This window comes from Colius striatus, unplaced genomic scaffold (genome assembly GCF_028858725.1).
Source record: "Colius striatus isolate bColStr4 unplaced genomic scaffold, bColStr4.1.hap1 scaffold_68, whole genome shotgun sequence".
Taxonomy (NCBI): Eukaryota; Metazoa; Chordata; class Aves; order Coliiformes; family Coliidae; genus Colius; species Colius striatus.
The window spans coordinates 16,271-44,034 of record NW_026908537.1 but is presented as its reverse complement, the minus strand read 5'-3'; the positions used below and the strand labels follow the sequence as shown (position 1 = coordinate 44,034).

The 27,764-nt window shown below is 57.4% G+C and overlaps 1 protein-coding gene across 1 annotated transcript; it reads left to right on the top strand.

Annotated features, from left to right (window-relative positions):
* Positions 1–12,480: 12,480 nt before the first annotated feature.
* Positions 12,481–25,066, top strand: LOC133629555 (scavenger receptor cysteine-rich type 1 protein M130-like). The gene is given in 15 exon segments (XM_062020193.1): positions 12,481–12,907; positions 14,338–14,659; positions 15,627–15,639; positions 16,454–16,757; positions 17,582–17,896; positions 18,503–18,811; positions 19,039–19,353; positions 19,975–20,195; positions 20,301–20,700; positions 20,941–21,255; positions 22,184–22,498; positions 23,618–23,743; positions 24,024–24,119; positions 24,528–24,611; positions 24,789–25,066. Coding segments are annotated over 15 exon segments (3,840 nt in total).
* The last annotated feature ends 2,698 nt before the right edge of the window (positions 25,067–27,764 follow it).

Below are 27,764 nucleotides of genomic sequence, written 5' to 3'. Positions count from 1 at the left end.
GCTGATAGACTGCATGGGGATCTACTTACTACTGTAGCTGGGGTCTGCCTTCCTGCTTTCTTGTAGATCCCATACGCATTTCTTTAACTTAACAGACACATGTATTTTTGCAATGGGATGTAAGGAGAAAAAGAGTGTGGTATTGAAGATAGCTCCCACACGAAAGCAGCTGCAAATGTGACACCGTGCTGGCTGATAGACTGCATGGGGACGTACTTAGTACTGTAGCTGGGGTCTGTCTTCCTGCTTTCTGTAGCTCCCATACGCAGTGGTATAACTTAAAAGACACGTATTTTTTCAATGGGAGATGAGGTGAAAAAGAGTGTGGTATTGAAGATAGCTCCGACACGAAAGCAGCTGCAAATGTGACACCGTGCTGGCTGATAGACTGCACGGGGACCTACTTACTACTGTAGCTGGGGTCTTCCTTCCTGCTTTGTTGTAGGTCTGATATGCAGTGGTGTAACTTAAGCGACAATATGTATTTTTTTCAATGGGAGCTGAGGAGAAAAAATCTGTGGTATTGAAGATAGGTCCCACAGGAAAGCAGATGCAAATGTGACACCGTGCTGGCTGATAGACTGCATGGGGACCTACTTACTACTATAGCTGGGGTCTGCCTTCCTGCTTTATTGTTGCTCCCATAATTAGTGGTATAACTTAACCGACAACATGTATTTCTTTCAATGGGAGATGAGAAGCAAAGGAGTGTGGGACTGAAGATAGCTCCCACACGAAAGCAGCTGCAAATGTGACACCGTGCTGGCTGATAGACTGCATGGGGACCTACTTACTACTGTAGCTGGGGTCTCCCTTCCTGCTTTCTTGTAGCTCCCATACGCAGTGGTATAACTTAACAGACACATGTATTTTTTCAATGGGAGCTAAGGAGAAAAAGAGTGTGGTATTGAAGATAGCTCCCACACGAAAGCAGCTGCAAATGTGACACCCTGCTGGCTGATAGACTGCATGGGGACCTACTTACTACTGTAGCTGGGGTCTGCCTTTCTGCTTTCTTGTAGCTCCCATACATAGTGCTGTAACTTAACCGACAACATGTATTTGTTTCAATGGGAGCTGAGGAGAAAAAATCTGTGGTATTGAAGATAGCTCCCACAGGAAAGCAGCTGCAAATGTGACACCGTGCTGGCTGATAGACTGCATGGGGACCTACTTACTACTATAGCTGGGGTCTGCCTTCCTTCTTTCTTGTAGCTCCCATACCCAGTAGTGTAACTTAATCCACAACATGTATTTCTTTCAATGGGAGATGAGGAGCAAAGGAGTGTGGGAATGAAGATAGCTCCCACACGAAAGCAGATGCAAATGTGACACCGTTCTGGGTCATTGACTGCATGAGGACCTACTTACTACTGTAGCTGGGGTCTGCCTTCCTGCTTTCTTGTAGCTCCCATACGCAGTGGTATAACTTAACCGACAACATGTGTTTTTTAAATGGAAGATGAGGTGAAAAAGAGTGTGGTATTGAAGATAGCTCCCACACGAAAGCAGCTGCAAATGTGACACCGTGCTGACTGATAGACTGCATGGGGACCTACTTACTACTGTAGCTGGGGTCTGCCTTCCTGCTTTCTTGTTTATCCCATACGCATTTCTTTAACTTAACAGACAAATGTATTTTTTCAGTGGGATATGAGGAGAAACAGAGTGTGGCATTGAAGATAGCTCCGACATGAAAGCACCTGCAAATGTGAACACCGTGCTGGGTCATAGACTGCATGGGGACCTACTTACTACTGTAGCTGGGGTCTGCCTTCCTGCTTTCTTGTAGCTCCCATACTCAGTGCTATAATTTAACAGACACATGTATTTTTTTAATGGGAGCAGAGGAGGAAAAGAGTGTGGTATTGAAGATAGCTCCCACACGAAAGCAGCTGATATATGACACAGTGCTGGCTGATAAACTGCATGGGGACCTACTTACTACTGTAGCTGGGGTCTGCCTTCCTGCTTTCTTGTAGCTCCCATACGCAGTCGTATAACTTAACCCACAATATGTATTTTTGCAATGGTATCTTAATAGAAAAAGAGTGTGGTATTGAAGATAGCTCCCACACGAAAGCAGCTGCAAATGTGACACCGTGCTGGCTGATAGACTGCATGGGGACCTACTTACTACTGTAGCTGGGGTCTGCCTTCCTGCTTTCTTGTAGCTCTCATAAACAGTGGTGTAACTTAACCCACAACATGTATTTTTTTCAATGGGAGATGACGAGAAAAAGAGTGTGGTATTTACACAGGCCGCCCTAAACCAATTCCGCAAACCCAGGCCCGCTGCGAGCCTGGGGACAATTGCTCCTCTCAGCCGTGAACCCGACAACGACTTCCCTATTACGCAGGCCGACCCCGCCCAAATTCCGCAAACCCAGGCCTTCTACTAGCTTGGGGACCATTTCCCCTCTCCGCCGTCACCCCGAGAACGGGTTCATTGTGACGTACGCAGCCCCGCCCAAGCCTTGCAAACCCAGGCCTGCTACAGACTTTGGGTCAGTTGCCCCTCTCCACCGTCACCCCGAGAACGGGTTCATTGTGAAACAGGCCGCCCCTGACAAAACCTTGCAAACCCAGGGCAGATGCGGGCCCGGTGTTTTTGGCCCCTCTCCGCCGTCACCGCGACAACGGCTTCCTTGTGACGCAGCTCGCTCTCGCCCAAATCTTGCAAACCCAGGCCCGCTGCGAGCCTGGGGACCGTTGCCCCTCTCCACCGTCACCCCGACAATGGCTTCCTTGTGACGCAGGCCACCCCCGCCAAATTCCGCAAACCCAGGCCCGCTGCGAGCCTGGGGATCGTTGCCCCTCTCCGCTGTGACCCCAGCCACGGCTTCCTTGTGACACAGGCCGCCCCCTCCCAAATTCCACAAACCCAGGCCTGCTGCAGGCTGTTGGTCCGTTGCCCCTCTCTGCCGTCACCCCGACAACGGGTTCATTGTGATGCAGGCCACCCCGCAATAACCTTGCAAACCCAGGCCTGCTGTGGGCCCGGTGTTTTTTGCCCCTCTCCACCATCGCCCCGACAACGACTTCGCTGTGACACTGCTGCCCCTGCCCAAATTCCACAAACCCAGGCCCGCTGCGAGCCTGGTCCGTTGCCCCTCTCCACCGTGACCATGACAACAGGTTCATTGTGACGCAGGACGCCCCATCCAAACCTTGCAAACCCAGGCCTGCTCCTGGCCGTTTGTCCGTTGCCCCTCTCCGCCGTCACCCCGATAACGGGTTCATTGTGATGCAGTCCGCCCCCGCCCAAACCTTGAAAACCCAGGACTACTGCGGGCCCGCTGTTTTTTGTCTCTCTCCGCCATTACCCGACAACGACTTCCCTGTGACGCAGGCTGCCCCTGCCAAAATTCCGCAAACCCAGGCCCGCTGCGATCCTGGTAATCGTTGCCCCTCTCCACCGTCACCCCGACAACAGGTTCATTGTAACACAGGCCGCCCCCGCCCAAATTCCGCAAACTCAGGCCAGCTGCAAACATGGGGACTGTTGCCCCTCTCCTCCGTCACCCCAACAACGGGTTCATTGTAACAGAGGCCGCCCCCGTCATAACCTTTCAAACCCAGGCCTGCTGCGGGCCCGGGGTCCGTTGCACCTCTCTTCCGTCACCCCAACAACGGGTTCATTGTAATAGAGGCCGCCCCGGTCATAACCTTGCAAACCCAGTCCTGCTACGGGCCCAGGATCTGTTGCCCCTTTCCGCTGTCACACCGACAACTGATTCATTGTGACGCGGGACGCTCCTGCCCAAAACTTGCAAACCCAGGCCTGCTGTGGGCCCTGGGTCCGTTGTCCCTTTCCGCCGTCACCCCGATAACGGGTTCATTGTGATACAGGCCGCCCCCGCCCAAACCTTGAAAACCCAGGACTACTGCGGGCCCGGTGTTTTTTGCCCCTCTCCGCCATCGCCCCGACAACGACTTCCCTGTGACGCAGGCAGCCCCCGCCCAAGTTCCGCAAACCCAGACCCGCTACAGGCCTGGGGACCTTTACCCTTCTCCACCGTAACCCCGACAACAGGTTCATTGTGACGCAGGACGCCAACAACCAAATCTTCCAAAGCCAGGCCTGCTGCGGGCCAGGGGTCCGGTGCCCCTCTCCTCCGTCATCCCAACAACGGGTTCATTGTGATGCAGGCCGCCCCCGCCCAAACCTTGCAAACCCAGGCCTGCTGTGGTCCCGGGGTCCGTTGCACCTCTCCGCCGTCACCCCGAGAACGGCTTCATTGTGACGCAGGCTGCCCCCGCCAAAATTCCGCTAACCCAGTCCTGCTAAAGGGCCCGGGGTCTGTTGCACCTCTCCTCCGTCACCCCGAGAACGGCTTACTTGTGACGCAGGCCGCCCCCTAAAAAACCATGCAAAACCAGGCCTGCTACGGGACCGGGGTTTGTTGCACCTCTCCGCCGTCACCCCGACAACGGGTTCTTTGTGACGAAGGCCGCCCCCACCCAAATTCCCGAAACCCAGGACTGCTACGGGCCCGGGGTAAATTGCACCTTTCCGCTGTCACCCCGAAAATGGATTCATTGTGACACAGGCGGCCCGCGTCCAAGCCTTGCAAACCGAGGCCTGCTGCGGGCCCTGGGTCCGTTGCCCCTCTCCTCCGTCACCCCGACAACGGCTTCCTTGTGACGCAGGCCGCACCCACCAAAATTTAGCAAACCCAAGACTGATACGGGCCCGGGGTTTTTTGCTCCTCTCCTCCGTCACCCCAACAACGGGTTCATTGTAACACAGGCTGCCCCCGCCATAGCCTTGCAAACCCAGACTGTTGCAGGCCCGGGGTTTTTTGCCCCTCTCCGTCTTCACCCCGACAACGGGTTCATTGTGACACACGCCGCCCCCGCCCAAACCTTGCAAACCCAGGCCTACTGCGGGCCCTGGATCCGTTACCCCTCTCCACTGTCACCCCGACAAGAGCTTCTTTTTGACGTAGGCCACCCCGACCAAATTCCGTAAACCCAGGCCTGCTACGGGCCCGGGGTCCGTTGCACCTTTCCGCCGTAACCCCAACGGCAAGTTCATTGTGACGCAGGCCGCCCCGCCAGAACCTAGCAAACCCAGGCCTGCTGCACTCTCTGGGTCTGTTGCAAGAGTGTGGTATTGAAGATAGCTCCGACACGAAAGCAGCTGCAAATGTGACACCGTGCTGGCTGATAGACTGCATGGGGACCTACTTACTACTGTAGCTGGGGTCCACCTTCCTGCTTTCTTGTAGCTCCCATACGCTGTGGTATAACTTAAGCGATAACACGTATTTTTTTCAATGGGAGATGAAAAGAAAAAGACTGTGGTATTGAAGATAGCTCCCACACGAAAGCAGCTGCAAATGTGACACCGTGCTGGCTGATAGACTGCATGGGGACCTACTTACTACTGTAGCTGGGGTCTGCCTTCCTGCTTTCTTGTAGCTCCCATACTCAGTGGTATAACTTAACCCACAACATGTATTTTTGCAATGGGATATAAGGAGAAAAAGAGTGTGGTATTGAAGATAGCTCCCACACGAAAGCAGCTGCAAATGTGAACACCGTGCTGGGTCATAGACTGCATGGGGACCTACTTACTTCTGTAGCTGGGGTCTGCCTTCCTGCTTTCTTGTAGATCCCATACGCATTTCTTTAACTTAACAGACACATGTATTTTTGCAATGGGATATAAGGAGAAAAAGAGTGTGGTATTGAAGATAGCTCCCACACGAAAGCAGCTGCAAATGTGACGCAGTGCTGGCTGATAGACTGCATGGGGACCTACTTACTACTGTAGCTGGGGTCTGCCTTCCTGCTTTCTTGTAGCTCCCATACGCAGTGGTATAACTTAACAGACACATGTATTTTTTCAATGGGAAATGATGAGAAAAAGAGTGTGGTATTGAAGATAGCTCCCACACGAAAGCAGCTGCAAATGTGACAGCGTCCTGGCTGATAGACTGCATGGGGACCTACTTACTACTGTAGCTGGGGTCTGTCTTCCTGCTTTCTTGTAGCTCCCATACGCAGTGGTGTAACTTAACCGACAACATTTGTTTCTTTCAATGGGAGCTGAGGAGAAAAAATCTGTGGTATTGAAGATAGCTCCGACACGATAGCAGCTGCAAATGTGACACCGTGCTGGCTGATAGACTGCATGGGGACCTACATATTACTGTAGCTGTGGTCTGCCTTCCTGCTTTCTTGTAGCTGCCATACGCAGTGGTGTAACTTAACCCACAACATGTATTTTTTTCAATGGGAGATGAGGAGCAAAAGAGTGTGGGATTGAAGATAGCTCCCACAGGAAAGCAGCTGAAAATGTGACACCGTGCTGGGTCATTGACTGCATGGGGACCAACTTACTACTATAGCTGGGGTCTGCCTTCCTGCTTTGTTGTAGCTCCCATACACAGTGGTATAAGTTAACCCACGACATGTATTTTTGCAATGGGAGCTAAGGAGAAAAAGAGTGTGGTATTGAAGATAGCTCCCACAGGAAAGCAGCTGCAAATGTGACACCCTGCTGGCTGATAGACTGCATGGGGACCTACATATTACTGTAGCTGGGGTCTGCCTTCCTGCTTTGTTGTAGCTCCTTGTCTTGGTTTAGGCCCATCAGGGAACAAAGACCATGATTAGCCTGGAGTACTGAAGAGGCTGAGAATTGCTCAGGGGCAGGGAGAGCTTAATTGTCGCTTAAGGATCAGGACAAAAAAGAGCAGGCTACTCAGTTTGGGGAAGAAAACAGAAAAAAACCCCAATTTAATGCAACATCAACTAAAACATACCCCCAAAACCCCAAAACATAACCAAAATGAAACAACACAGAGCAATACATCAATGAAGAGTCCAACCAGCCTTTTGAAGAACATCTTCTTGCCACCCCTCCCCTCTTCCCGGGCTCCGAGCCCTGATCCCGGGGTTTTTACCTTGTCCCCCCCGAACGGTTCGGGGGGGCAGGCAGTGGGTGTCTCAGTTAGTCTGTTCTCGATAGCTTCTGCCGTTTGTCCCTCCTCAGGACGGGTGAACTCCACACCAGTCCTCCCTGCGAGTCCGTGGGGTAACTCACACGCATGGCAGCCCTGCACGGGCTGCTCCGATGCCCACTGACTCCAAAGGCTGCAGCTCGTCTCTGCCTCTCGTGTGGGGCTGCTCTGCGGCGTGCAGGCTCTCCAGCACAGCCTGGGCCATGGCCCCTCCCCACACAGTCCCTCTCCCGTCCGGGCTCACTCACACGGAGCTGCTGGTAACTCTTGGTCCTGCCATGGATCTCCAGAGGCTGCAGGGGCACAGCTGCATTCTCGCCACGGCTTGCAGGGGGGTCTCTGGTCTGTTGCTTCTCCTTCCTTCCTCCTTCTCTGGCTGAAGGGTCCGCGTGGTCGCCTCCATCTCGTGTCACTCTTACACCTCCTGCCTCGCATTCCAAATTCCCGTCCCCTAAATAGTGCTGGCAGAGGCGCCAGATTGGCCCAGCCGGGCCGGAGGTGGGTGTGAACCCAGGAGCCGGGGGAGAGTCCGCAAACTCTTTCTCGGGTCTTCACTGCAACCCGCTCCCCCTGTTACTAAGCCAAAAGCTGCTCCTTGCTAAACCAGAACACAGGGTCCAAATCTTTGTTTGACCACACAAAGCATCATTCTAGGACTCTGAGTTTCATTTGAAGCCCCAAAGTGTAAAACTGCACCATCACATGCCCATGGGCAATTAACCCCCTGGGCTACAGGACAACCCCTTGTGGCTAGCAACCCACAGAGACACCCTCGAGCTACCAGATACTCCTCCTGGGCTACCAACTGACAGGGAATCCCTCCAGCCTTTTCCATTTGGCAACTGACTTCCCTGGGCTACCAGACACTCTTCCCGGGCTACTGACCTACAAAGAGCCTCCCTGTCTATGTATATGAGCTACTGTGCCCCTTGGGCTACCAGATCTCCGTCTGGGCTACAGACCCATGGAGCCTCCACTATCTCACGCTCATTGGCAATTTAATTCCCCGGGACTACCAGAAAGCCTTTTGTGGCTACCAACCTACAGAGACACTCCCCCATCCTGTGTCTATGCACTAATACACCCTGGGGGCTACAGGACAACTCCCGTGGGCTACCAAGCCACAGGGATCCTTCCAGCTGTGTCAACAGGCTACTGAGCCCCCTGGACTACCAAACCCCTCTCCTGGATTGCCAACCCATAGGGAACCCCCATCTGTGTCCATGAGCTGCAGAGCCCAGGGACTACCATATTCAGCCCTGGGGCTACTGATCCACAGAAACACTCCTGTCTGTGTCCAGATGCTACTGAGCCCCTTGGACTACCAGATACCTTCCCTTGGCTACCAACCAGCAGGGCTGTCCCCAGCCCTTTACACTTGGCAATTGATCTCCCTGGACTACCAGACACATCCCTGAGCCAGGGAGCCCCCTTGTCATTGTCCATGAGCTGCACCACTTGGGCTACCAGAGACCCTTAACGATGCCCTGCTGGGTTTAATTTAACAGCAGTTAAACTCCGTTGCTTTCCAACTGACCTCAGACAATTCTGGGTGGCTGGAGGTGGCTGGGCTTCACTCCTGAGTGATGTCCAATCAAACAGGTGACTGTGGTAAGGTTTTGTATGCTCTCAGGAACAGAATTAAGACTCAAAATGGAGTCAATCGCTAAACCACTTTATTTTACCCACAACAAACAACATTGTAGGGGAAAGGAGAGAAAGAAAGAAGAGAGAGAGACAGAGAGAGAGAAGTTACAACAGCCACCACCAGCATCCACAGCCCCCGATTCAAGTGGTGCCACTGGAAGCAGCTCTGGAGGGTGAAGGAGCACGAGCACTGGGTCAAGAATTACCTCTCCAAATACCCATGAGGAGGAGCAACCATTGAAGGAAGCTGCTTGTCTGACCTGGCTGAATGAGCTCCGTGGCAAAAAGGCAGCAGCCAGGAGGTGGCAGCAGGGGAAGAAGGGAGGAATTTCAAAACCTTGTCCAAGGATGTCGGGATGACACCAAAGCCAAAGCTTTGGAAAGGCAGCAGAAGCCAAGAGAGCTGAAAGAACCACAAAATCATGGGTTTTGACTTGTTGCACAGCTGATGGTGAAACCCAGTGTCTGGGTCCAGTAGCCAGGGCTTTACGGTCTCTGTGGGAATGACTCCACCTCTGTAAATGGTGGCACCATGATCCAAAGTGACTCTGCACCAGGGGAACAGTGCCTGTCATGGCCCAGACCCGTGTGTGATGGAACGTGGACCACTCAGTTCTCCTTGGAAAGAAAAGGCACACCAGCAGACTTCAGGTGAGTCAACCTGTGTCTCCTGTGGAGATAAAGACCACCGGGCACAAAAAGACCATCTGGTCTCCAGTTATAAGGGAAAGGAAAACAAGGTGACACAGACCCATGGAGACACCCTGCTAAGGGAACAGAAGTGGGATGGATATTAGAAGCCATTTTTAGGCCTCAAACCACCTTGTTTCCAGATTTTATGTGGTCATGTAATCTGTGGGGACAATTTCTGTTCTATTCGGAATTTCTGTTGCGGCAAATAGAGGAAGGGGGCTACAAGATGCCAATATTCAGTCACAAGCCACGTCTAAGATGGCTTCACAGGAGAGATGAGCACTACAGCTAATGTTACTCCATGCCCATGGGGTTTGCAAGAATCTCCCTTGTGTTCCCTGTAGAGATAAAGACCATTGGAGACATTGGTCCCTTATGGCACTTGTTACACGCATGTATAGACATTTCCAAATCACTTGGCAATAACTGAGCTAAGCTGTTGAGTATCTGGTGGGCTAGACCAGAAAGGAAATAATTACCTGGTGTTCTGGACCAGGATGTTGCAGGGCTTCAGGGCACTGAGCAGCTTCATGGATAACTTCACAAACTCTTTTCTTCTTCCTTGGCAGCAGTTGCTGCCAACATTGCTCTTGGCTGTTTCATGGCCTGCAGGTGCTCAGTTCTGAACAGTCCCCCTGGTTCTCTCTCTCACCCCCATGGTGCCTGATTTCCAATTAATGTTCTTCCCTCTGGGAGCAGCTTCACAAAGGAGGCCGAGTTTTGCTGAGCTCTAAAATCTTGTCAATTTACTTAAAAATAACTTTGATAAAATCACTTAAATTTTTATAGTTTCTAGAACATTTCTAAGATGGATTCTGTGACTCTGACTCTGTGTTTGATGCTGTGGCTCTGACTCTGTGATTCTGTGACTCTGTGTCTCTGTGATGGATTCTGTGACCCTGTGACTCTGTGATGGATTCTGTGACCCTGTGACCTGTGTTTGATGCTGTGACTCTGTGACACTGTGATGGATGCTGTGACCCTGTGACTCTGTGATGGATGCTGTGACCCCGTGACTCTGTGTTTGATGCTATGACTCTGTGTTTGATGCTGTGACTCTGACTCTGTGATGGATTCTGTGACTCTGTGTTTGATGCTGTGACTCTGTGACCCTGAGACCCTGGCACTGCTGCCAGCAGCTCCTGCTTTAGGGAAGAGACACAAACAACTCCTGTGCCATGGAAATGTACTGCCCTGAGCCTCCTCCTTGGCCAGGCCGGGGGCTGGGCCACTGCTTTGGGCTGCAGCCGTTGTTCCCCTGGGGCGGGTGGATGCACCGGGAGCTGCAGCTGCAGCTGCACAAACCGCAGCCCCCGCGGCCTCGCAGCGCCCGGGCAGGAAGCCGGTGGTTTCCTCCTGGCTCCGTGCCCAGGCACAGCTCCGCGGGGCCCCCCCAGACACCCCCACTGCAACTGCTCCTGCCAGGGCTGCTCCTTCGGCCTCACAGGGACAGGGACAGCAGCTCCCAGCCCTCGGGACGGCCTCGGCACAGCACGTGGCCTCTCTGCGCCGGGCCCCAGAGCACGAGGTGCCGTCGGGGCCGGGACCTCACACCCTGCTCCAGCCCCTGCTGAGCTGGCAGGAGTTTCACTGCTATATGTGGAGGACTGGGGGCTTCTGCTGCTGGTTCTGCCATAAACCCACCCTGGGCCATGGTGTACAGAAGCTGTTGTGGGTTTGTGTGGAGCCGTGGCTGGTCCCGGGGAAGGGGCTGCAGTGGTGGCTCCTGTGAGGAGCTGCTGGAAACTGCCATCGGCACAGAGGGGGCTGGAGCAGGGCCAGAGGCTGTTTCCCTGCTCTCCTGACACCGTCCCTGCTGCAGCCCCAGCCCTGTGGTTCTGCAGCACGGGGATGGCTCGGACACTGCAGCCTCGGGCTCTTGGCCGTGCCCAGCAGAAGAGATGCTGCTCCAACAGTCTGGTTCGAGGGCTGAAAAGCTGGTCCCCCCTCAGCTCCTCTGGCCCTGCCTGGTGACAACCCCCCAGCACGGTGCTGTGACCCCGCAGCAGAGCCGTCTCTCAAATATGGTCATGAATGGTGCTGGAGAAGTTCATTGGAGGCCAGGGCTGTGTGGCAGGGGAGAGAGCTCCTGATAATGTCTCCAAAGGTGCTGCTGCTGCTGCTTTGATTGGCTGCTGCTGCAGCTGGGCTGGCATCTGCAGAGAGAACTTGCCCTCCCCTGGCCATTGTCTCCGGGAGGTTCAGGAGCCGTGGCAGGGAGCGTGGTGCAGCAGGGATGTGCTGGTGGGGCAGGAGGCTCAGGATGGGCCCCGAGGGACTGGGCTGCCCTCAGATGCTGTGGCTGCTCCTCTGGATTCAGCTGTGGAGGGGTAAGTGCCGGGTCCCTTGTCCCACAGCCCAGGGCCAGCAGGTACCTGCATGCCCAGTGGCATCTGTCAGGGAATGGGGTTCCTTTGGGGGTGCTCCTGAGGACAGAGGCAGAAGGTGCTCAAGTCCATGGAGCCTGTGCCCTCCCCTGTGCCCTTTTGGGTGGGAGAGCATCTGCTTTTGCAGGGCTCCAGTGCTCAGGGCAGCCTGTCCCTGGCTGCATTCACAGAGCCCGTGTCCTGGGACAGCCTTTTGCCAGCACTGTGCCCCTGGAGCTGGTGATGGCCTGGCTGTGCTGGCAGCCCTCAGAGATGCCCAGGGCACTGCAAATGCCTGGGGTGTCCTAGGGTATTGGATACTGCTCCTCTAGCCCTTGGTCCAGGAGAGTCCTGACCCCACGAGAACAGCTTGTGCCCCTCCAGAGAAGAGACACAAAGATCATGAAGCATCTTCAGTCCCTTCGTGGCCGTTGTCTCCCTGGGGCAACTTGATGCCGTTTCCTCTTGTCCTTTCACTGGTTACTTGGGAGAGGAGACTGACTGAGTTAAACCTGCATCAGCTGGAGGGGCAGCCTGACCTGACACTTGCCTGGTGGTTCCTCATTTCCAAAGGGCTGGTTGCTCACTGAGAGCAGCCTGTAGCAGTCAGTGACTGCGCTCAGGGGGCAGCTCTGCAGCTCAGCAGGTCTGTGGCACTATCGAGTTCCCGTCCCTGTCCCAAGCTCCCCTGGTGTTGCCAACATCTAAGGCTGCAGAGGACAAAGCAAATTCCCTCACTGCTGTTCCTTCTCTCAAAATGTGGATGTAACTTTAGTTTCCAGGAGTGAAAATAAGTCTCAATGAGTCCTCTGAGCAGGAAGACAGAGGATTCTCCCAGCCCTGCAGTGCTGGGGCTCGGGGCTGCTCTGACTGGTGCTGTGTCAGTGTCTGAAGGTGCTGTGGAGCTGAGGCTGGTGGATGGTGAACATCGCTGTGCAGGGAGAGTGGAAGTGAGAGGAGAGCACGAGTGGGGCACCGTGTGTGATGACTCCTGGGACATGGCCGATGCAGAGGTGGTTTGCAAGCAGCTGGACTGTGGACCTGCCCTTGGAGCTCCCCAGCGTGGCTATTTTGGGCCAGGATCTGGCCCTGTCTGGATGGATGATGTGCTCTGCAAGGGCACTGAGTCTGCCCTGTCTGACTGCAAATATGGAGGATGGGGCAAACATAACTGCGATGAGGGTGAGGAGGCCGGAGTAATTTGTTCAGGTAAGGGGTCAGCCTGAGGTCAGTCTATGGGACTGGGTTTGGGGAATGGACTTGCCCATGCCCTCAGGTTCTGTTCTACATCTTCATCCATAATGTGGGTGAGGGGACGGAGGGCAGCCTCAGTCAGTTTGCAGATAACACCAAACTGGATGGGAGTGTGGATCTGTGTGAGGTCTGGGAGGTTCTTAAGAAATCCCTGACCAGGCTGGAGCCATGGGCAAAGAGCAATGGGATGAGGTTTCCAGGGGGAAAGGGCTGGGACCTGCCTCTGGGCCACCCCAAGCTCAGACACCGCGAAAGGACTGGGAATGTCAGGTAGGAAAAGTATCCAGTGAGGTCGATATCCAGTGAGTTTGAGAAGAGGTGGCTGAGGGGAGATAGGAGCACTCTCTGCAAATCCCTGACAGAAGACTGTAGTGAGATGGGGGACATTGTCATCTTCTATTAGTGAAAGCTAGAATATGAGGAAAGGGAGGCAAGTTGCCCCAGGGGAGGTTGAGGTTGGAGCTGAGGCAGAACTGTTTCCCTGAGAGGGGTGTCATCAGGCTGCCCAGGGAGCTGGGGAATTGCACAACCCTGGAGGGATCCCAGAGCCGTGAGGCTGAGCTGCTGAGAGCCATGGGGTAGTGGGGACTTGGTAGGGTGAGGGCAGGGCTGAGACTTGATGATCTTACTTTTTCTGAGGTGCTGTGAAACGTGGCTATTTAACTGTCTGAAGACTGTGGTTAGTGCCTGCTGTTGTATTTCTTGGCAGGATTTGTGCGTCTGGTGGGAGGGCAGAGCCGCTGCTCAGGACGTGTGCAGGTCCATGCCGGGGGGCAGTGGAAAAGCGACGCGGCTCCCACTTTGGTGCCCAAGCTGCCGCTGTGGCCTGCAGGGAGCTGCGCGGTGGCGGGGCCCTGTCTGTGTCTGGCACAGCTGCCTCTGGCCACGTCCTGCCCTTGGGCCACCCCAATCCCAGCACCACTGCAGACTGGTGCAGAGGGGCTGGAAAGCTGCTGTAGGGAAAGGGCCTGTGGGGGTTGCTGCCAGCGGCTGACAATGAGCCAGTGTTGTGCCCAAGTGGGCAAGAAGGCCAGTGGCATCCCGGCTTGTATCAGCGGTGGGGTGGCAGCAGGCCCAGGGCAAGGATTATCCCCCTGTGCTGGGCCCTGGGGAGGCTACAGCTCCAGGGCTTTGTTCAGTGTTAGGCCCCTCACTCACTGCCACAGGGACACTGAGGGGCTGCAGCGTGGCCAGAGCCGGGCACAGAGTGGGGAAGGGGCTGGAGCACAAGGGTGCTGGGGAGGGGCTGGGAATAGGGGTGTTGAGCCTGGAGAAGAGGAGGCTGAGAAGAGAAATCAGCACTCTCTGAAACTACTTGACACTGGCTTGCAGTAAGGTGAGCATCAATGTCTTCTCTCCAGTGACGAATGACAAGACACGAGGTCCTGTGTCAGTGCCTGAAGGTGCTGTGGAGCTGAGGCTGGTGGATGGTGAACATCGCTGTGCTGGGAGAGTGGAAGTGAGAGGAGAGCACGAGTGGGGCACCGTGTGTGATGACTCCTGGGACATGGCCGATGCAGAGGTGGTTTGTAAGCAGCTGGACTGTGGACCTGCCCTTGGAGCTCCCCAGGATGGCTCCTTTGGGCCAGGATCTGGCTTCATCTGGATGGATGGCGTGCACTGTAACGGCACCGAGTCTGCCCTGTCTGACTGCAAATACGAAGGCTGGGGAAAACATGATTGCGATCAGGATGACGAGGCCGGAGTGATTTGTTCAGGTAAGGGGTAAGCCTGGGGCTGATATCTGGTGCTGGACTGTGAGAAAATATCTGTCTGTTCTATCAGGGAGCCACAGGTATTAGCTGAAGCAGGGTCCAGTGTAATTTGAGAGTTCTGCCAGATTCGTTTCATAGTTGGACAAGAGAACCCTCTGAGGTTCACCAAGGGCAAGGGCATAGTCCTGCGGCTGGGCAGGAACAGCCCCATGCACCTGGACAGGATGGGGATGGCATGCTGGAGAGCAGCTCTGCAGAGGGGTGTGGGACTTCCATTGGGAAACAACTAAACATGAGCAGCACTGTGCCTTCATGAGCAAGAAGGCCAAAGGCATCCTGGGGTACATCAAGACATGTGTGGACAGCAGGTCGAGGGAGGTTCTCCTCTGCTCTGTTCACATAGCATCTGGACTCCTGTGTCCAGTTTTGGGCTCCCCAGTTGCAGAGAGACAGGGAACTGCTGGAGAGAGGCCAGTGCAGGGTTACCAAGATGCTGAGGGGAGGGAACATCTCTGTGAGGAGGAAAGGCTGCCGGCCCTGGGGCTGTGGAGGCTGGAGAGGGGAAGTTTGGGCTCAGGGGCAGCTCCTCACCACGTTGTTTCTTGGCAGGATTTGTGCGTCTGGTGGGAGGGCAGAGCCGCTGCTCAGGACGTGTGCAGGTCCATGCCGAGGGACAGTGGAAAGGTGTCTGCGGCTCCCACTTTGGTGCCCAAGCTGCCGCTGTGGCCTGCAGGGAGCTGCGCTGCGGCGGGGCCCTGTCTGTGTCTGGCACAGCTGCCTCTGGAGCGGGGCTGGGTGCCAGCTGGGACAGAGAGCTGCGCTGCGTGGGGAATGAATCCCAGCTCAGCTCCTGCCCCACGGGGCCCTTGGGGGAGCGGCCCTGCAGCCAGCAGGACAGCGCTGTCCTCACCTGCACACGTAAGGGCTGCGGGACGGGGGCTGGAGGCCGGGGCTGTGCTGGGGCTCAGGGAGCAGAGGCCGGACATGGCTGTGGGGCCAGGAGGGCTGCCGGGCTTGTGTGCAGCAGGCTGCCAGCGCCCAAGGACAAAGGTGTGCTGGCCATGGGGCCTCTCCTTACCTTAATCACTTGATCTGTTAAGCAAGAGGCTCTTCTCCCCAGCCTGTATCCCTGTGTTGATCTTCAGCTGCTTGTCTCGTTGAGGCCTGTGGTACTATAACCCTGTGTGGTGTTGTTACCCAGCACCCTGCAGGGTTTTGATGGGCCTTAAACCTCTCCTGGAGGTTTCCAAACCCACCAGGACACGTTCCTGTGCTCCTGGTCAAGGGGAACCCTTTTAAGCAGGGGGTTGGACTAGATGAGCTCCAGAAGTCCCTTCCCAGCCCCATCATTCAAAGTTTCCATGCTTCCATGACTCCAAGGTCTCTGTCAGCTGCCTGTCCTGAATCTGACACTCAGGCACTTTTTTTGGGTGGTTCTATTTGGGAGGGGATATAACCAACTGGATGCTTTTTCATGCTGCCTCTTTCTCCATTGGCCTGGGAGCTGATTGCCCCTAGGGACCGAGGTCTGTCCAAATGGATGGGCCTTACAGTGCCTGGCGGCTGCTTCCTCTGGTGATTGGGTGCTTTGCAATCACTGTCTGATGCTGGGTCCGTGTTTGGTCGGGGATCCCTGTGCTGTGAACAAACCCCTTTCTTCCAATCCCCACAAAAGCACCCAAACCAACAATAAACTCCAAGCTTTGAGTTGACTTCCCAGAAAGGGCATTCCCTCAGCCCCACAGTGCTGGGGCTCGGGGCTGCTCTGACTGGTGCTGTGTCAGTGTCTGAAGGGGCTGTGGAGCTGAGGCTGGTGGATGGTGAACATCGCTGTGCTGGGAGAGTGGAAGTGAGACGAGAGCACGAGTGGGGCACCGTGTGTGATGACTTATGGGACATGGCCGATGCAGAGGTGGTTTGTAAGCAGCTGGACTGTGGACCTGCCCTTGGAGCTCCCCAGCGTGGCTATTTTGGGCCAGGATCTGGCCCTGTCTGGATGGATGATGTGCTCTGCAAGGGCACTGAGTCTGCCCTGTCTGACTGTAAACATGGAGGATGGGGCAAACATGACTGCAATCACAATGAGGATGCTGGCGTTATTTGTTTGGGTAAGAGGTGAGCCTGGGATTTATCTTTGGTGCTGTATATGGGGACTGGTTCTCGCTATGCCATCAGGTGCCTGGTCACTGGTTTGTTCCCTGGGGCCTCGTTCTAGGGCCTGTTCTCTTTAACGTGTTCTATTTATCGATGATCTGGATTAGGGGATTGAGGGCAGCCTTTTCATTTTACAGGTGACACCAAGCTGGATGGGATTGTGGATTTGTGTGAGGGCAGGAAGGCTCTGCAGAAAGCCCTGGCCAGGCTGGAGTATTGAGCCAAGCAATGGACTGATGTGGCCCAAGGGCAAGGGTCACATCCTGCCCTTGGGCCACCCCAATCCCAGCACCACTGCAGACTGGTGCAGAGGGGCTGGAAAGCTGCTGCAGGGAAAGGGCCTTTGGGGGTTGCTGCCAGCGGCTGACAATGAGCCAGTGTTGTGCCCAAGTGGGCAAGAAGGCCAGTGGCATCCCGGCTTGTATCAGCGGTGGGGTGGCAGCAGGCTCAGGGCAGGGATTATCCCCCTGTGCTGGGCCCTGGGGAGGCTGCAGCTCCAGGGCTTTGTTCAGTGTTGGGCCCCTCACTCACTGCCACAGGGACACTGAGGGGCTGCAGCGTGGCCAGAGCCGGGCAGCGGAGCTGGGGAAGGGGCTGGAGCACAAGGGTGCTGGGGAGGGGCTGGGAATAGGGGTGTTGAGCCTGGAGAAGAGGAGGCTGAGGAGAGACATCAGCACTCTCTGAAATTACTTGACATTGGCTTGCAGTAAGGTGAGCATCAATGTCTTCTCTCCAGTGACGAATGACAAGACACGAGGTCCTGTGTCAGTGCCTGAAGGTGCTGTGGAGCTGAGGCTGGTGGATGGTGAACATCGCTGTGCTGGGAGAGTGGAAGTGAGAGGAGAGCACGAGTGGGGCACCGTGTGTGATGACTCCTGGGACATGGCCGATGCAGAGGTGGTTTGTAAGCAGCTGGACTGCAGACCTGCCCTTGGAGCTCCCCAGGATGGCTATTTTGGGCCAGGATCTGGCTTCATCTGGATGGATGACGTGCACTGTAACGGCACCGAGTCTGCCCTGTCTGACTGCAAATACGAAGGCTGGGGAAAACATGATTGCGATCAGGATGACGAGGCCGGAGTGATTTGTTCAGGTAAGGGGTAAGCCTGGGGCTGATATCTGGTGCTGGACTGTGAGAAAATATCTGTCTGTTCTATCAGGGAGCCACAGGTATTAGCTGAAGCAGGGTCCAGTGTAATTTGAGAGTTTTGCCAGATTCGTTTCATAGTTGGACAAGAGAACCCTCTGAGGTTCACCAAGGGCAAGGGCATAGTCCTGCGGCTGGGCAGGAACAGCCCCATGCACCTGGACAGGATGGGGATGGCATGCTGGAGAGCAGCTCTGCAGAGGGGTGTGGGACTTCCATTGGGAAACAACTAAACATGAGCAGCACTGTGCCTTCATGAGCAAGAAGGCCAAAGGCATCCTGGGGTACATCAAGACATGTGTGGGCAGCACGTCGAGGGAGGTTCTGCTCTGCTCTGTTCACATAGCATCTGGACTCCTGTGTCCAGTTTTGGGCTCCCCAGTTGCAGAGAGACAGGGAACTGCTGGAGAGAGGCCAGTGCAGGGTTACCAAGATGCTGAGGGGAGGGAACATCTCTGTGAGGAGGAAAGGCTGCCGGCCCTGGGGCTGTGGAGGCTGGAGAGGGGAGGTTTGGGCTCAGGGGCAGCTCCTCACTACGTTGTTTCTTGGCAGGATTTGTGCGTCTGGTGGGAGGGCAGAGCCGCTGCTCAGGACGTGTGCAGGTCCATGCCGAGGGACAGTGGAAAGGCGTCTGCGGCTCCCACTTTGGTGCCCAAGCTGCCGCTGTGGCCTGCAGGGAGCTGCGCTGCGGCGGGGCCCTGTCTGTGTCTGGCACAGCTGCCTCTGGAGCGGGGCTGGGTGCCAGCTGGGACAGAGAGCTGCGCTGCGTGGGGAATGAATCCCAGCTCATCTCCTGCCCCACGGGGCCCTCGGGGGAGCGGCCCTGCAGCCAGCAGGACAGCGCTGTCCTCACCTGCACACGTAAGGGCTGCGGGACGGGGGCTGGAGGCCGGGGCTGTGCCGGGGCTCGGGGAGCAGAGGCAGGACGTGCTGGGTTGGCTGTGGGGCCAGGAGGGCTGCCGGGCTTGTGTGCAGCAGGGTGCCAGCGCCCAAGGACAAAGGTGTGCTGGCCCTGGGGCCTCTGTGCCAGCTGCTGCAGGCCCAGGAGCCCCAGGGTAGCCCCTGTCCTCCTCCTCCTGTGTCCCCAGAGTACACAGGGTTCAGGCTGGCCAACGGCAGCACAGCGTGTGAGGGGAGGGTGGAGGTTCAGCTGCTGGAGACCTGGGGCACCCTCCGTGCCTCTCGCTGGGATCTGGCCGATGCCCACGTTCTCTGTCGGCAACTGGGCTGCGGCTTTGCCGAGTCCATTCCTGGAGGAGAGCGTTTCGGCCCGGCGCCCGGCCCTGTCTGGAGAGACTCCTTCCACTGCGACGGGACTGAAGCCCGGCTGAGCCAGTGCCCAGTGACCGCGCTGGGGGCCTCCCCGTGCTCCCGCGGGAACAACGCCGCGCTCATCTGCTCAGGTGAGCGTCGGGAAGATGCCGCCTCCACCCTGTTTGGCCTCGGGGTGCCGTGTGGCTGCCCAAAGAAGGGGTCCCGTGGCAGCAGCAGGCTGAATGTCTCCCTGGAGAAAGCCTGGCTTCCCCAGGAGCCTGTGTGGTGTCCATGACAGGACAAGGGGTTCCAGGCACAGGCTGGAACACAGGGAGTTCCACTGGGACAGGAGGAGCACAGGCTGCCCAGGGAGGGTGTGGAGGCTCCTTCTTGGGAGGTTTCCCAGCCTGCCTGTCAAGTTATTGTGCTCTCTGATTGAGGGGAGCCTGCTTTAGAAGGGAGTTGGGCTGGAGGATCTGTGCAGGGCCCTTCCTGCCCCCATCACACTGTGCTTCTGTGATTCTGAAGTGCAGAAAGGGCCTGAGCTTAGCCTATATTTTTCATCAGCACTAGGCTCCATCTTGTCATGTTTAGTACAAAACCCCTGCCTTGCCCTTCTCCTTGAAGAGTGCCACGGGCCCTGTTGCCACTGATGGTGGTAAGGGCCATGGGGTGGTGGTGGCTGTGACAGGGTGAGGGGAGCGCTTGGACTTCAGCAGCTTCAAGGACTTCTCCAACAGAAAGGATTGGCAATTGTCTGCTCTCTGCAGGCCCCGTCGGCTCCGGGTCCCTGCGGCTGGTGGGAGGAGGGAGCCGGTGCGCCGGGCGAGTGGAGATCTTCCAGCACGGGACGTGGGGCAGAGTCCTGTCTGAGCAGTGGGCCGTGGCGGAGGCCCGTGTGGTGTGTCGGCAGCTGCGGTGCGGAGAGGCAGAGACGGCCTACAACCCGCCCAAGGCCGAGCGAGGGACGGGCCCCGTGGGGCTGCGAGGGGTGCGGTGCCAGGGGCACGAGGCCCAGCTGAGCCTCTGCAACGTCTCCTGGCCCGGGAGGCCGGTGGCAGTGGGGGTCGTGGAGGACGTGGGGGTGGTTTGCCAGGGTGAGTGTCCCCACGGGCCCCCCGGGGCACAGGGTGGGTGGGCAGCCGGCACCCACTGCCATCTGGGCTCCGTCCCCACCGCAGGGAGCCGGCGCGTGTGGCTGGCGAATGGGCCCGGGCGCTGCGCCGGGAGAGTGGAGATCTACTCCCAGGGCAGCTGGGGCAGCGTCTGCGACGACGGCTGGGACCTGCCCGATGCCGCCGTCGTGTGCCGGCAGCTGGGCTGCGGAGGGGCCGTGCGGGCGCCGGGCTCTGCCGCCTTTGGGGAGGGCTCCGGGCACATCTGGCTGGACGGCGTTAACTGCTCCGGGGCCGAAGCCGCTCTCTGGGACTGCCCGGCCGGGCCCTGGGGGCGGCACGACTGCGGGCACAAAGAGGACGCCGGAGCCGTCTGCTCGGGTGCGTGGCGGGAGCTGTGGTGGGAGGCTGGTGCTCAGGGAGACTGGGTCAGCAGGAGAGCCGGGCACGGCCAGCTGGCCCAGGCAGCCGCTGAGCTCCTGCGCCGGCACCTCCTGCGCACAGCCAGGGACGGGCAGCCCCGGGGCCACCGGGGTCCCTGGGGAGCTCAGCTGTGCCTGGGGGTGGGCAGCAAGGGCAGCGGTGTGCGGCCCTCAGGGACTCGTCTCTCTCCCCTGCCAGAGTTCACGGCCCTGAGGCTGGAGAACAGCGACGGCTGCTCCGGCCGCCTGCAGGTTTTCTACAACGGGACGTGGGGCAGCGTTTGCTCCAACTCGCTGACTCTCGAGACGGTGTCGCTTGTGTGCAAGGAGCTGGGCTGCGGGGACACAGGGACCCTGGAATCGCTCCTGCCCCATGGCAGGGTGTCTGGCCCCGCCTGGCTGGACAACATCCAGTGTGGGGAGAGAACCAGCTCTTTCTGGCAGTGTCCCTCTGCTCCCTGGAACGCGCAGTCCTGTGTCGATCTGCGGGAGGAGATCCACATCACCTGCAACGGTAACTCGGAGCCCCCCGCGCACCCCTGGAGCAACATGAGGCCAATCCTTCTTGTCCTGCCACTCCTTACTTGGGAGAAGTTACTTATTCCCTCCTCAAACATCTTGGAGGGGCTTTTCCTCTCCATGTCAGACCCTCCTGCTGCTGGCAACAGCAAAGTGAGCACAGCAACAGGTCCCAGCAGCAGTTTCCAGTCAGGTTGCCAGCAGTGCCTGGGATAGCAGAGGCATCTCCATGTAAGGTCTCAGAGGAGAACAGGCTGCATTCAGAGGGATCTCATCCCCAGCGACCCCTCTTGCTGCTCTGTGAACCAGGGACCTGTTTGTGCTGAGCAATCGGGGTTCTTCCCCTGGGCTTGTGCAGTGCCCCTGAATGACTGGGGTTCAGAGTCCACTTTGGCCAAGATGGCACTGGGAGGCACCAGCAGAGCCAAGCTCTTCTCAGTGATTTCCATTGCTAGGACAAAGGACAACAGAACATCAGAGGTTCCAAAGTAACACAAGGCAAAACTTATTCCCTGTGAGGGTGAGGGAGCACTGGAACTGGCTGCCCAGAGGGGCTGTGGAGTCTCCTTCTCTGGAGATATTCCAAAACCACCTGGACAAGTTCCTGTGTGACCTGCTCTAGGTGGCCTTGCTCTGGCAGGCAGGTTGCACTGGATCAGCTTTCGAGGTCCCATCCCAGCCCTAGGATCCTTTGACTGTGTGATTCTGTGCTCCCCGCTCTCCTCTGCCCCATTCCCCTTCAGCCCCTTCACCACAGCGTTTCTTCCTCCAGGGCTTCGCACAGCAGTGCCCCCGACCCCGCTGGCCCCCTGCCCCAATGCCACGAGCTGCACAGGTCAGGAGCTGCTGTGCCGCATAGGCCTCTGGGCTGGCAGGGCCATGCCCACGGGCGGGGTGCCACGGCAGCTCTGTGCCTCCTGCAGACAGGGAGAGGATCCGCGCCGTGGGAGGAGAGGACGGCTGCTCAGGTCGGGTGGAGCTGTGGCACCGCGGCTCCTGGGGGACGGTGTGCGACGACACGTGGGACATGCGGGATGCCGAGGTGGCCTGCAGGCAGCTGGGCTGTGGGCCCGCCGTGGCCGCCCTGCCCGAGGCTGCCTTTGGGGAGGGCACGGGCCCCATCTGGCTGGAGCAGGTGGAGTGTCGGGGCACAGAGGCGGCTCTGCAGCACTGCTGGGCCTGGCCTGGGGACCGCGGGCTCTGCCGGCACAAGGAGGACGCGGCCGTGCGCTGCGCGGGTGAGTGCAGGGGCTGCAGCTCTGCCCGGGGCAGGGGCAGGGGGCTGGGGAAGGGGTTTGGGCTCGCTTGGACCTGGCATCATGGCCCTGGCCTCTCATGGAGTTCGTCAGGCTGGAAAAGTCCTTTGAGATCATGGAGTCAAAGTGTTGCCCTCACACTGCCAAGCTCACCACTGACCTGTGGCCCCCAGCACCTCAACTCCACGGCTTTGGGATCCCTCCAGGGCTGAGGACTCCCCCAGCTCCCTGGGCAGCCTGGCACAGGGGCTGACAACCCTCTCAGGGAAACAGTTCTGCCTCAGCTCCAACCTCAACCTCCCCTCGGACAACTTGAGGCTGTTTCCTCTTGTCCTATCTCTCCTTACTCGGGAGAAGTGATTTATCCCCACCTCACTCCAATCTCCTGTCAATCACCCCTCAGTGTCCTTCTAACTGGATCAAGCTCCAAGCCCCCAGTCCCTGGGCAGGGCCATCCCCACGTTTTCCCCCTCTCCAGAGCCAGAACCTCCCTGTGCAGTGCAGGCTCCTGGTGCCGAGTGGCAGCAGCCTCAGTGGAACCGACCATCCCGCGGCCACTGCCCGTGGGGCCCAGCAGCCCTGGGGCTGGCCCCTGGCTACCTGGGTCATCCCACCTGCTGCCTGGATCACAGGCACTGGGACTCATCCTGCTCTGGCTTTGCAGCACTGCAGGATGGGGCAGTTTGGGCTGTGGGATATGTCAGGGTCGCCCCAGCCACAGGGGGCTATGGTGGGGAGGGGGCTCCCTGATCCCCACACAACCCCCAGAAGCACAGCTCTGCTTTTCCTCCCCTGCAGCTCCAGTTACGACGGCAGCACCCCCACCCGGAGCAGGTAACTTGTCCCTGGGGACCCCTGGGGCTGGGCTCTGCCCCAAAGCCTGAGGGAAGGGGCTGCTTGCTGGGGGGCGCAAATGTGGTGGGAGGAGGCCCTGGGCTGGGGCTGAGGGGCTGGAGAGGGCTGTAAGTGGCTCAGCAGTGTGGGAGCTGCCCCAGCACTGTCTCCTGGGCTACTCCATGCATGCTGGCAGCCAGGACTGGTGCTGCCTCCAGCTCCCCAGCCCCAGGTGGCGCTGCCCCTTCCGTGCTCTTGCCCATGCAGGTCCCACACGAGGCCGTGTGAGCAGCGGTGGGAGAGCCTCGGTGCCCGTCATCGTCTGCATCGTCCTGGGGGCCCTTCTCTGCCTGCTCCTGGCCCTCCTGGCCGGGCAAGCGCTGGGGCGTAGAGGTGGGTCCTTGCAGAGCGGTGCCGGGGGCAGATGGCTCCTGGCAGGGCTGTGGGGGCTGTGGGGTGGCACTGAGGGGCAGGGGCAGAGCCGAGGGGATGAGGCTGGGCGCTGCCTGGAGCAGCTGCAGAGCGTCTGCGCAGCGCCGTTGCCCTCCCTGGGGATGTGGCAGCCACGGCTGGGCAGCGCAGTGGGGCTGGAGCAGCCCTGGGCTGGCCCCAGGAACAGGTCTGGGGGAGCACGGTGGGGTTCTGCAGCCCCTCTGCCCGTCCCTGTGCCCAGGCTCCAGGAGAGCTCAGCAGCCCTTCCCCGAGGCCGTGTACGAGGAGATCGGTTACAGCCTGGCGTGGAAGGAGCAGGAGAGGTTTGGGCACTCAGGTGGGTTTGGGGCTTTCCTGGGGGCACATCTGCAGGCCTCTTTCCCCCAGCCACGAGCCAGGGCTGGTCCCTCACAGGCCCCAGGCCCTGCAGCACGTGGGCTGTGCAGGGAGCATCTGGGTCCTGGCCCTGCCAAAGCAGCTCCCTCCCCTCCAGCTTTGCCTGTCCCATCCAGACAGCCCCTCTCCTCCTGCCCACCACCAGACCCCCAAGGATGGAGGGAGAGAGGGAGAGAAGGAGGGACTGTGCTGTGAGACAATCTCTCATAGATGGTGTTTGTCCAAGGGGAGCTGGGTGAATTCCCAGCTGGTTTCATCCCTGTGCAGCCCCAGCTCTGGGGGTCCCCCTTCCCCTTCCCCAGCAGCTGCGGGGGCTTTGCTGTGTGACACCCGCTGTGTATCTCCCCAGGCTCCTCCTCAGAGGGGTCCCTGCCCCGGCTGCAGCCCTCCCCTGCGGCCAGCGAGGAGGAGGATGCTGTGGGAGCAGCTCCAGGTAAGTCTGGGATGGAGCAAGGTGGCCCCAAGTGTCACCATGGGAGATGGGGAGGCCGTGGGGGGATCTCCTGTGCTGCTGCCGATGCTGTCTCAGTCCCATGTCCATGCGCATCCTCCCGCCCTCTGCTCCACACGCCGCATCTGCTCCCTGTAAGCGGCTCCCCTCTCCTTCCAGACAGCCCTGTCCTGCCCGCAGGCAGCCCAGCGGATGGCTACGATGATGCCAGGGAGGTTTCTGAGCCTGGGGAAGCTGAGGCTCCTGGAGCTGGAGGAGAGCCCTCGTCCCTGTCCCGGGGGAGCTGTGGCTACGACGATGCCCAAGAGGTGTCTGTGGCACGTCCCTGTGAGGACACCGAGGCCGTGACACCGCAGGTCCGGCCACAACAGCCCCCGACGGCCCGGCCGGGAGAGTCCAGCACTGCCGCGAGGCTGCAGCAGCCGGGAGAGCCCTGAGCGCCAGGACACTGCACCCAGGGGCGGCAGAAGGAGTTTCCTCTGGCTTTGGCCTCGTGCCGAGCCTCAGTGTCACGGTGGTTGTGATTAAAAGCCTCAGGGGGTTGCCCCGCAGCCGGTGCTTCCCTGTGCAGGCGTCGCGGTGTCTCGTGGTGCTGAGCGGGGCAGCGTGGCACAAAGACGTGGCGCTGGGAAGGGGCCCGTCCCGGGGCTGGTGGGTTTGGGGTCGGGCTTTGGGGCTACAGGAGCCCTGTGGGAGGTGCCGCCACGTGCCCCCCCTGGCAGTGCCCATCTCCTCAGCTCCCACCGGGAGCCGCCCTGACACCGACTGCGGAGCCCCTTCCTGGGCCACACAGGCTGGGATTCCCTCTCCTCACCCTCTGCCACCACCCCGCTGGCCGGGGACCATTCCTGCTGCCTCGGGCCCTGGCACAGCCCCAGCGCTCTGGGCACCGCCGCAGAGCCGCCTCCTCCCTCGGCAGGGGCCAGGATGTCCCACGGCAACCCCGGGACCCCTTTCTGCTGCTGCCCTCCAGCCCCCACCTCTGCCCTCCTGCTGCCTCACCTGGGATGTCACTTTGGGCTTGTGCTGGCTCAGATCTTGTGTGTGGGAGCAGGAGGGATGGGAGCAGGGGGCTGGGGGTGGATGGGCTGGGAACGCCTTTCTTTCCCTCAGCACTGTTGGAGGGCCTGGGCAATGGAGACAGGATGCACAAGAGACACGTGCTGCAGCCCAAAGCAGTGGCCCAGCCCCGGGCCTGGCTGAGGAGGAGGCTCAGGGGAGCATGTTTCCATGGCACAGGAGAAGTTGATGTCTCTTCCCTAAAGCAGGAGCTGCTGGCAGCACTGCCAGGGTCCCTCTCCCTCACTCAAGGTTTTGACCTGCACCATAGCCCAAGGCAGAGAAAGCTCTTACACTGAAGCCAGGAGGGGAGGAGGGTTGGACACTCAGGCAGGGCCTGGCTCCCAGACTGCCACCATTGCAGCTGGGTCACAGAGTCACAGCATCAACCACAGAGTCACAGAGCCACAGAATCCATCACAGAGTCACAGAATCCATCACAGAGTCACAGCATCAGACACAGAGTCACAGAGTCACAGCATCAGCCACTGAGTCACAGCACCAACCACAGAGTCACAGAGTCACAGCATCAACCACAGAGTCACAGAGTCACAGCATCAGCCACTGAGTCACAGGGCCACAGAATCCATCACAGAGTCACAGAATCGATCACAGAGTCACAGCATCAACCACAGAGTCACAGAGTCACAGCATCAACCACAGAGTCACAGAGTCACAGCATCAATCATAGAAACGTACAAAGAAAAGTAGAAAAATTAAAGTGATTTTATCAAATAGGCAGTTTAAATTAAGTTTACAAATAACTTGGCAGAGCTCAGCAAATCTGGGTTTGCAGATGTTTGCTGACTTCACGCTCCTTAGGCACCAGCAGCCTTTGGGCTTTCTGAGGCAGGAGCTTCCCTTCTTATCGGCCTGTTCTCAGGTTCACACAAGGAAGTTGTTGATTCATGGTCATCCCAACTTAGTGTTCCTTCAGCCTCAACATTAACTCCTTCGAACCACCACAGCCTGTTTCTCAAGCTCCTTGTCCTTGCTTTAAAGGAAAATTCCATTCCATAAAGAACAAAGATGCGTCTTGGAGGCTAAAAATAAGTGCTGGGCTGCTAAAAATGCCCCTTTGGCGTCTAAAACCAGGCTCTGGAAGCACAAAAGAAGATTTGGGAAGAGAAAAAAGGAAGCTTTAGAGCTTACAGAAGAGCTTTTAGGACCCCAAGAGGAAGATTTTAAGGTTTAAAATGAGACTTAGGGTTCCAGGAAGGAGGTTTTGGGCTGGAAAACTAGGATTTGGACCCTCACTTTGGGCCTTAAAAGTGAGATGTTGAGGCCTTAAAAGTGAGGGTCTGGACCCTAGAAATGAGGGTTTGAGCTCTAAGAATGAGGTTCTGGGCCTTAACAATGAGGATTTGAATCCTCTAAATCAGGCTTTAGGTCCTAAAATAGGGGTTTGAGACAAAAAATAAGGCTTCAGGCCATGAAAAGTTGTTTCTAGGCCAGAAAATGCAGATTTAGACACTAAAAAGGAGTGTTTGGACACTCAAGATGCAGCTTCGAGTGTAAAAATGGCAGGTAGGATGCTAAGGATGCAACTTTGGAACCTAAAACGAGGCTCTGGAGGCTGGAAAGAAGATTCTGGAAAAGCAAAAATGAGGATTTGGTCCCAAAAAAAAGAAAATTCCAGGCTTTGGACCCTAAAAAATTGGACTTTGATTGCTAAAGATGAGACTTGGAGCCCTAAGAAACGAGGCTCTGTGTCCCAAATACAAGGCTTTGGACCTTAAAATAAGGCTTTGGCCCTTGAAACTTAGAATTTTGACTCTAAAAATGTAGCTTTGGGTCCTAGGAGAAGGCTTGGGACCCTAATTTCAGGCTTTGGAACCTAAAAATGAGGCTTTGGACTGACACTTTGAGCCCTAATTTGAGGCTCTGGGCCTAAATATCGTGGCTTCTAGGTCTTTGGAACACAAAATGCAGCTTTGAACACTGAAAATGTGTCTTTAGTGCTGAAAAATGAGGTTCTGAGCTTTTGCCTGGCTTGCTTGGCTGCAGCCCGTGTCACATTGATGGACACCCGTGTGAGAGTGACCGCGGTAAGCTCCATCCCTCCACGTTGCAGCT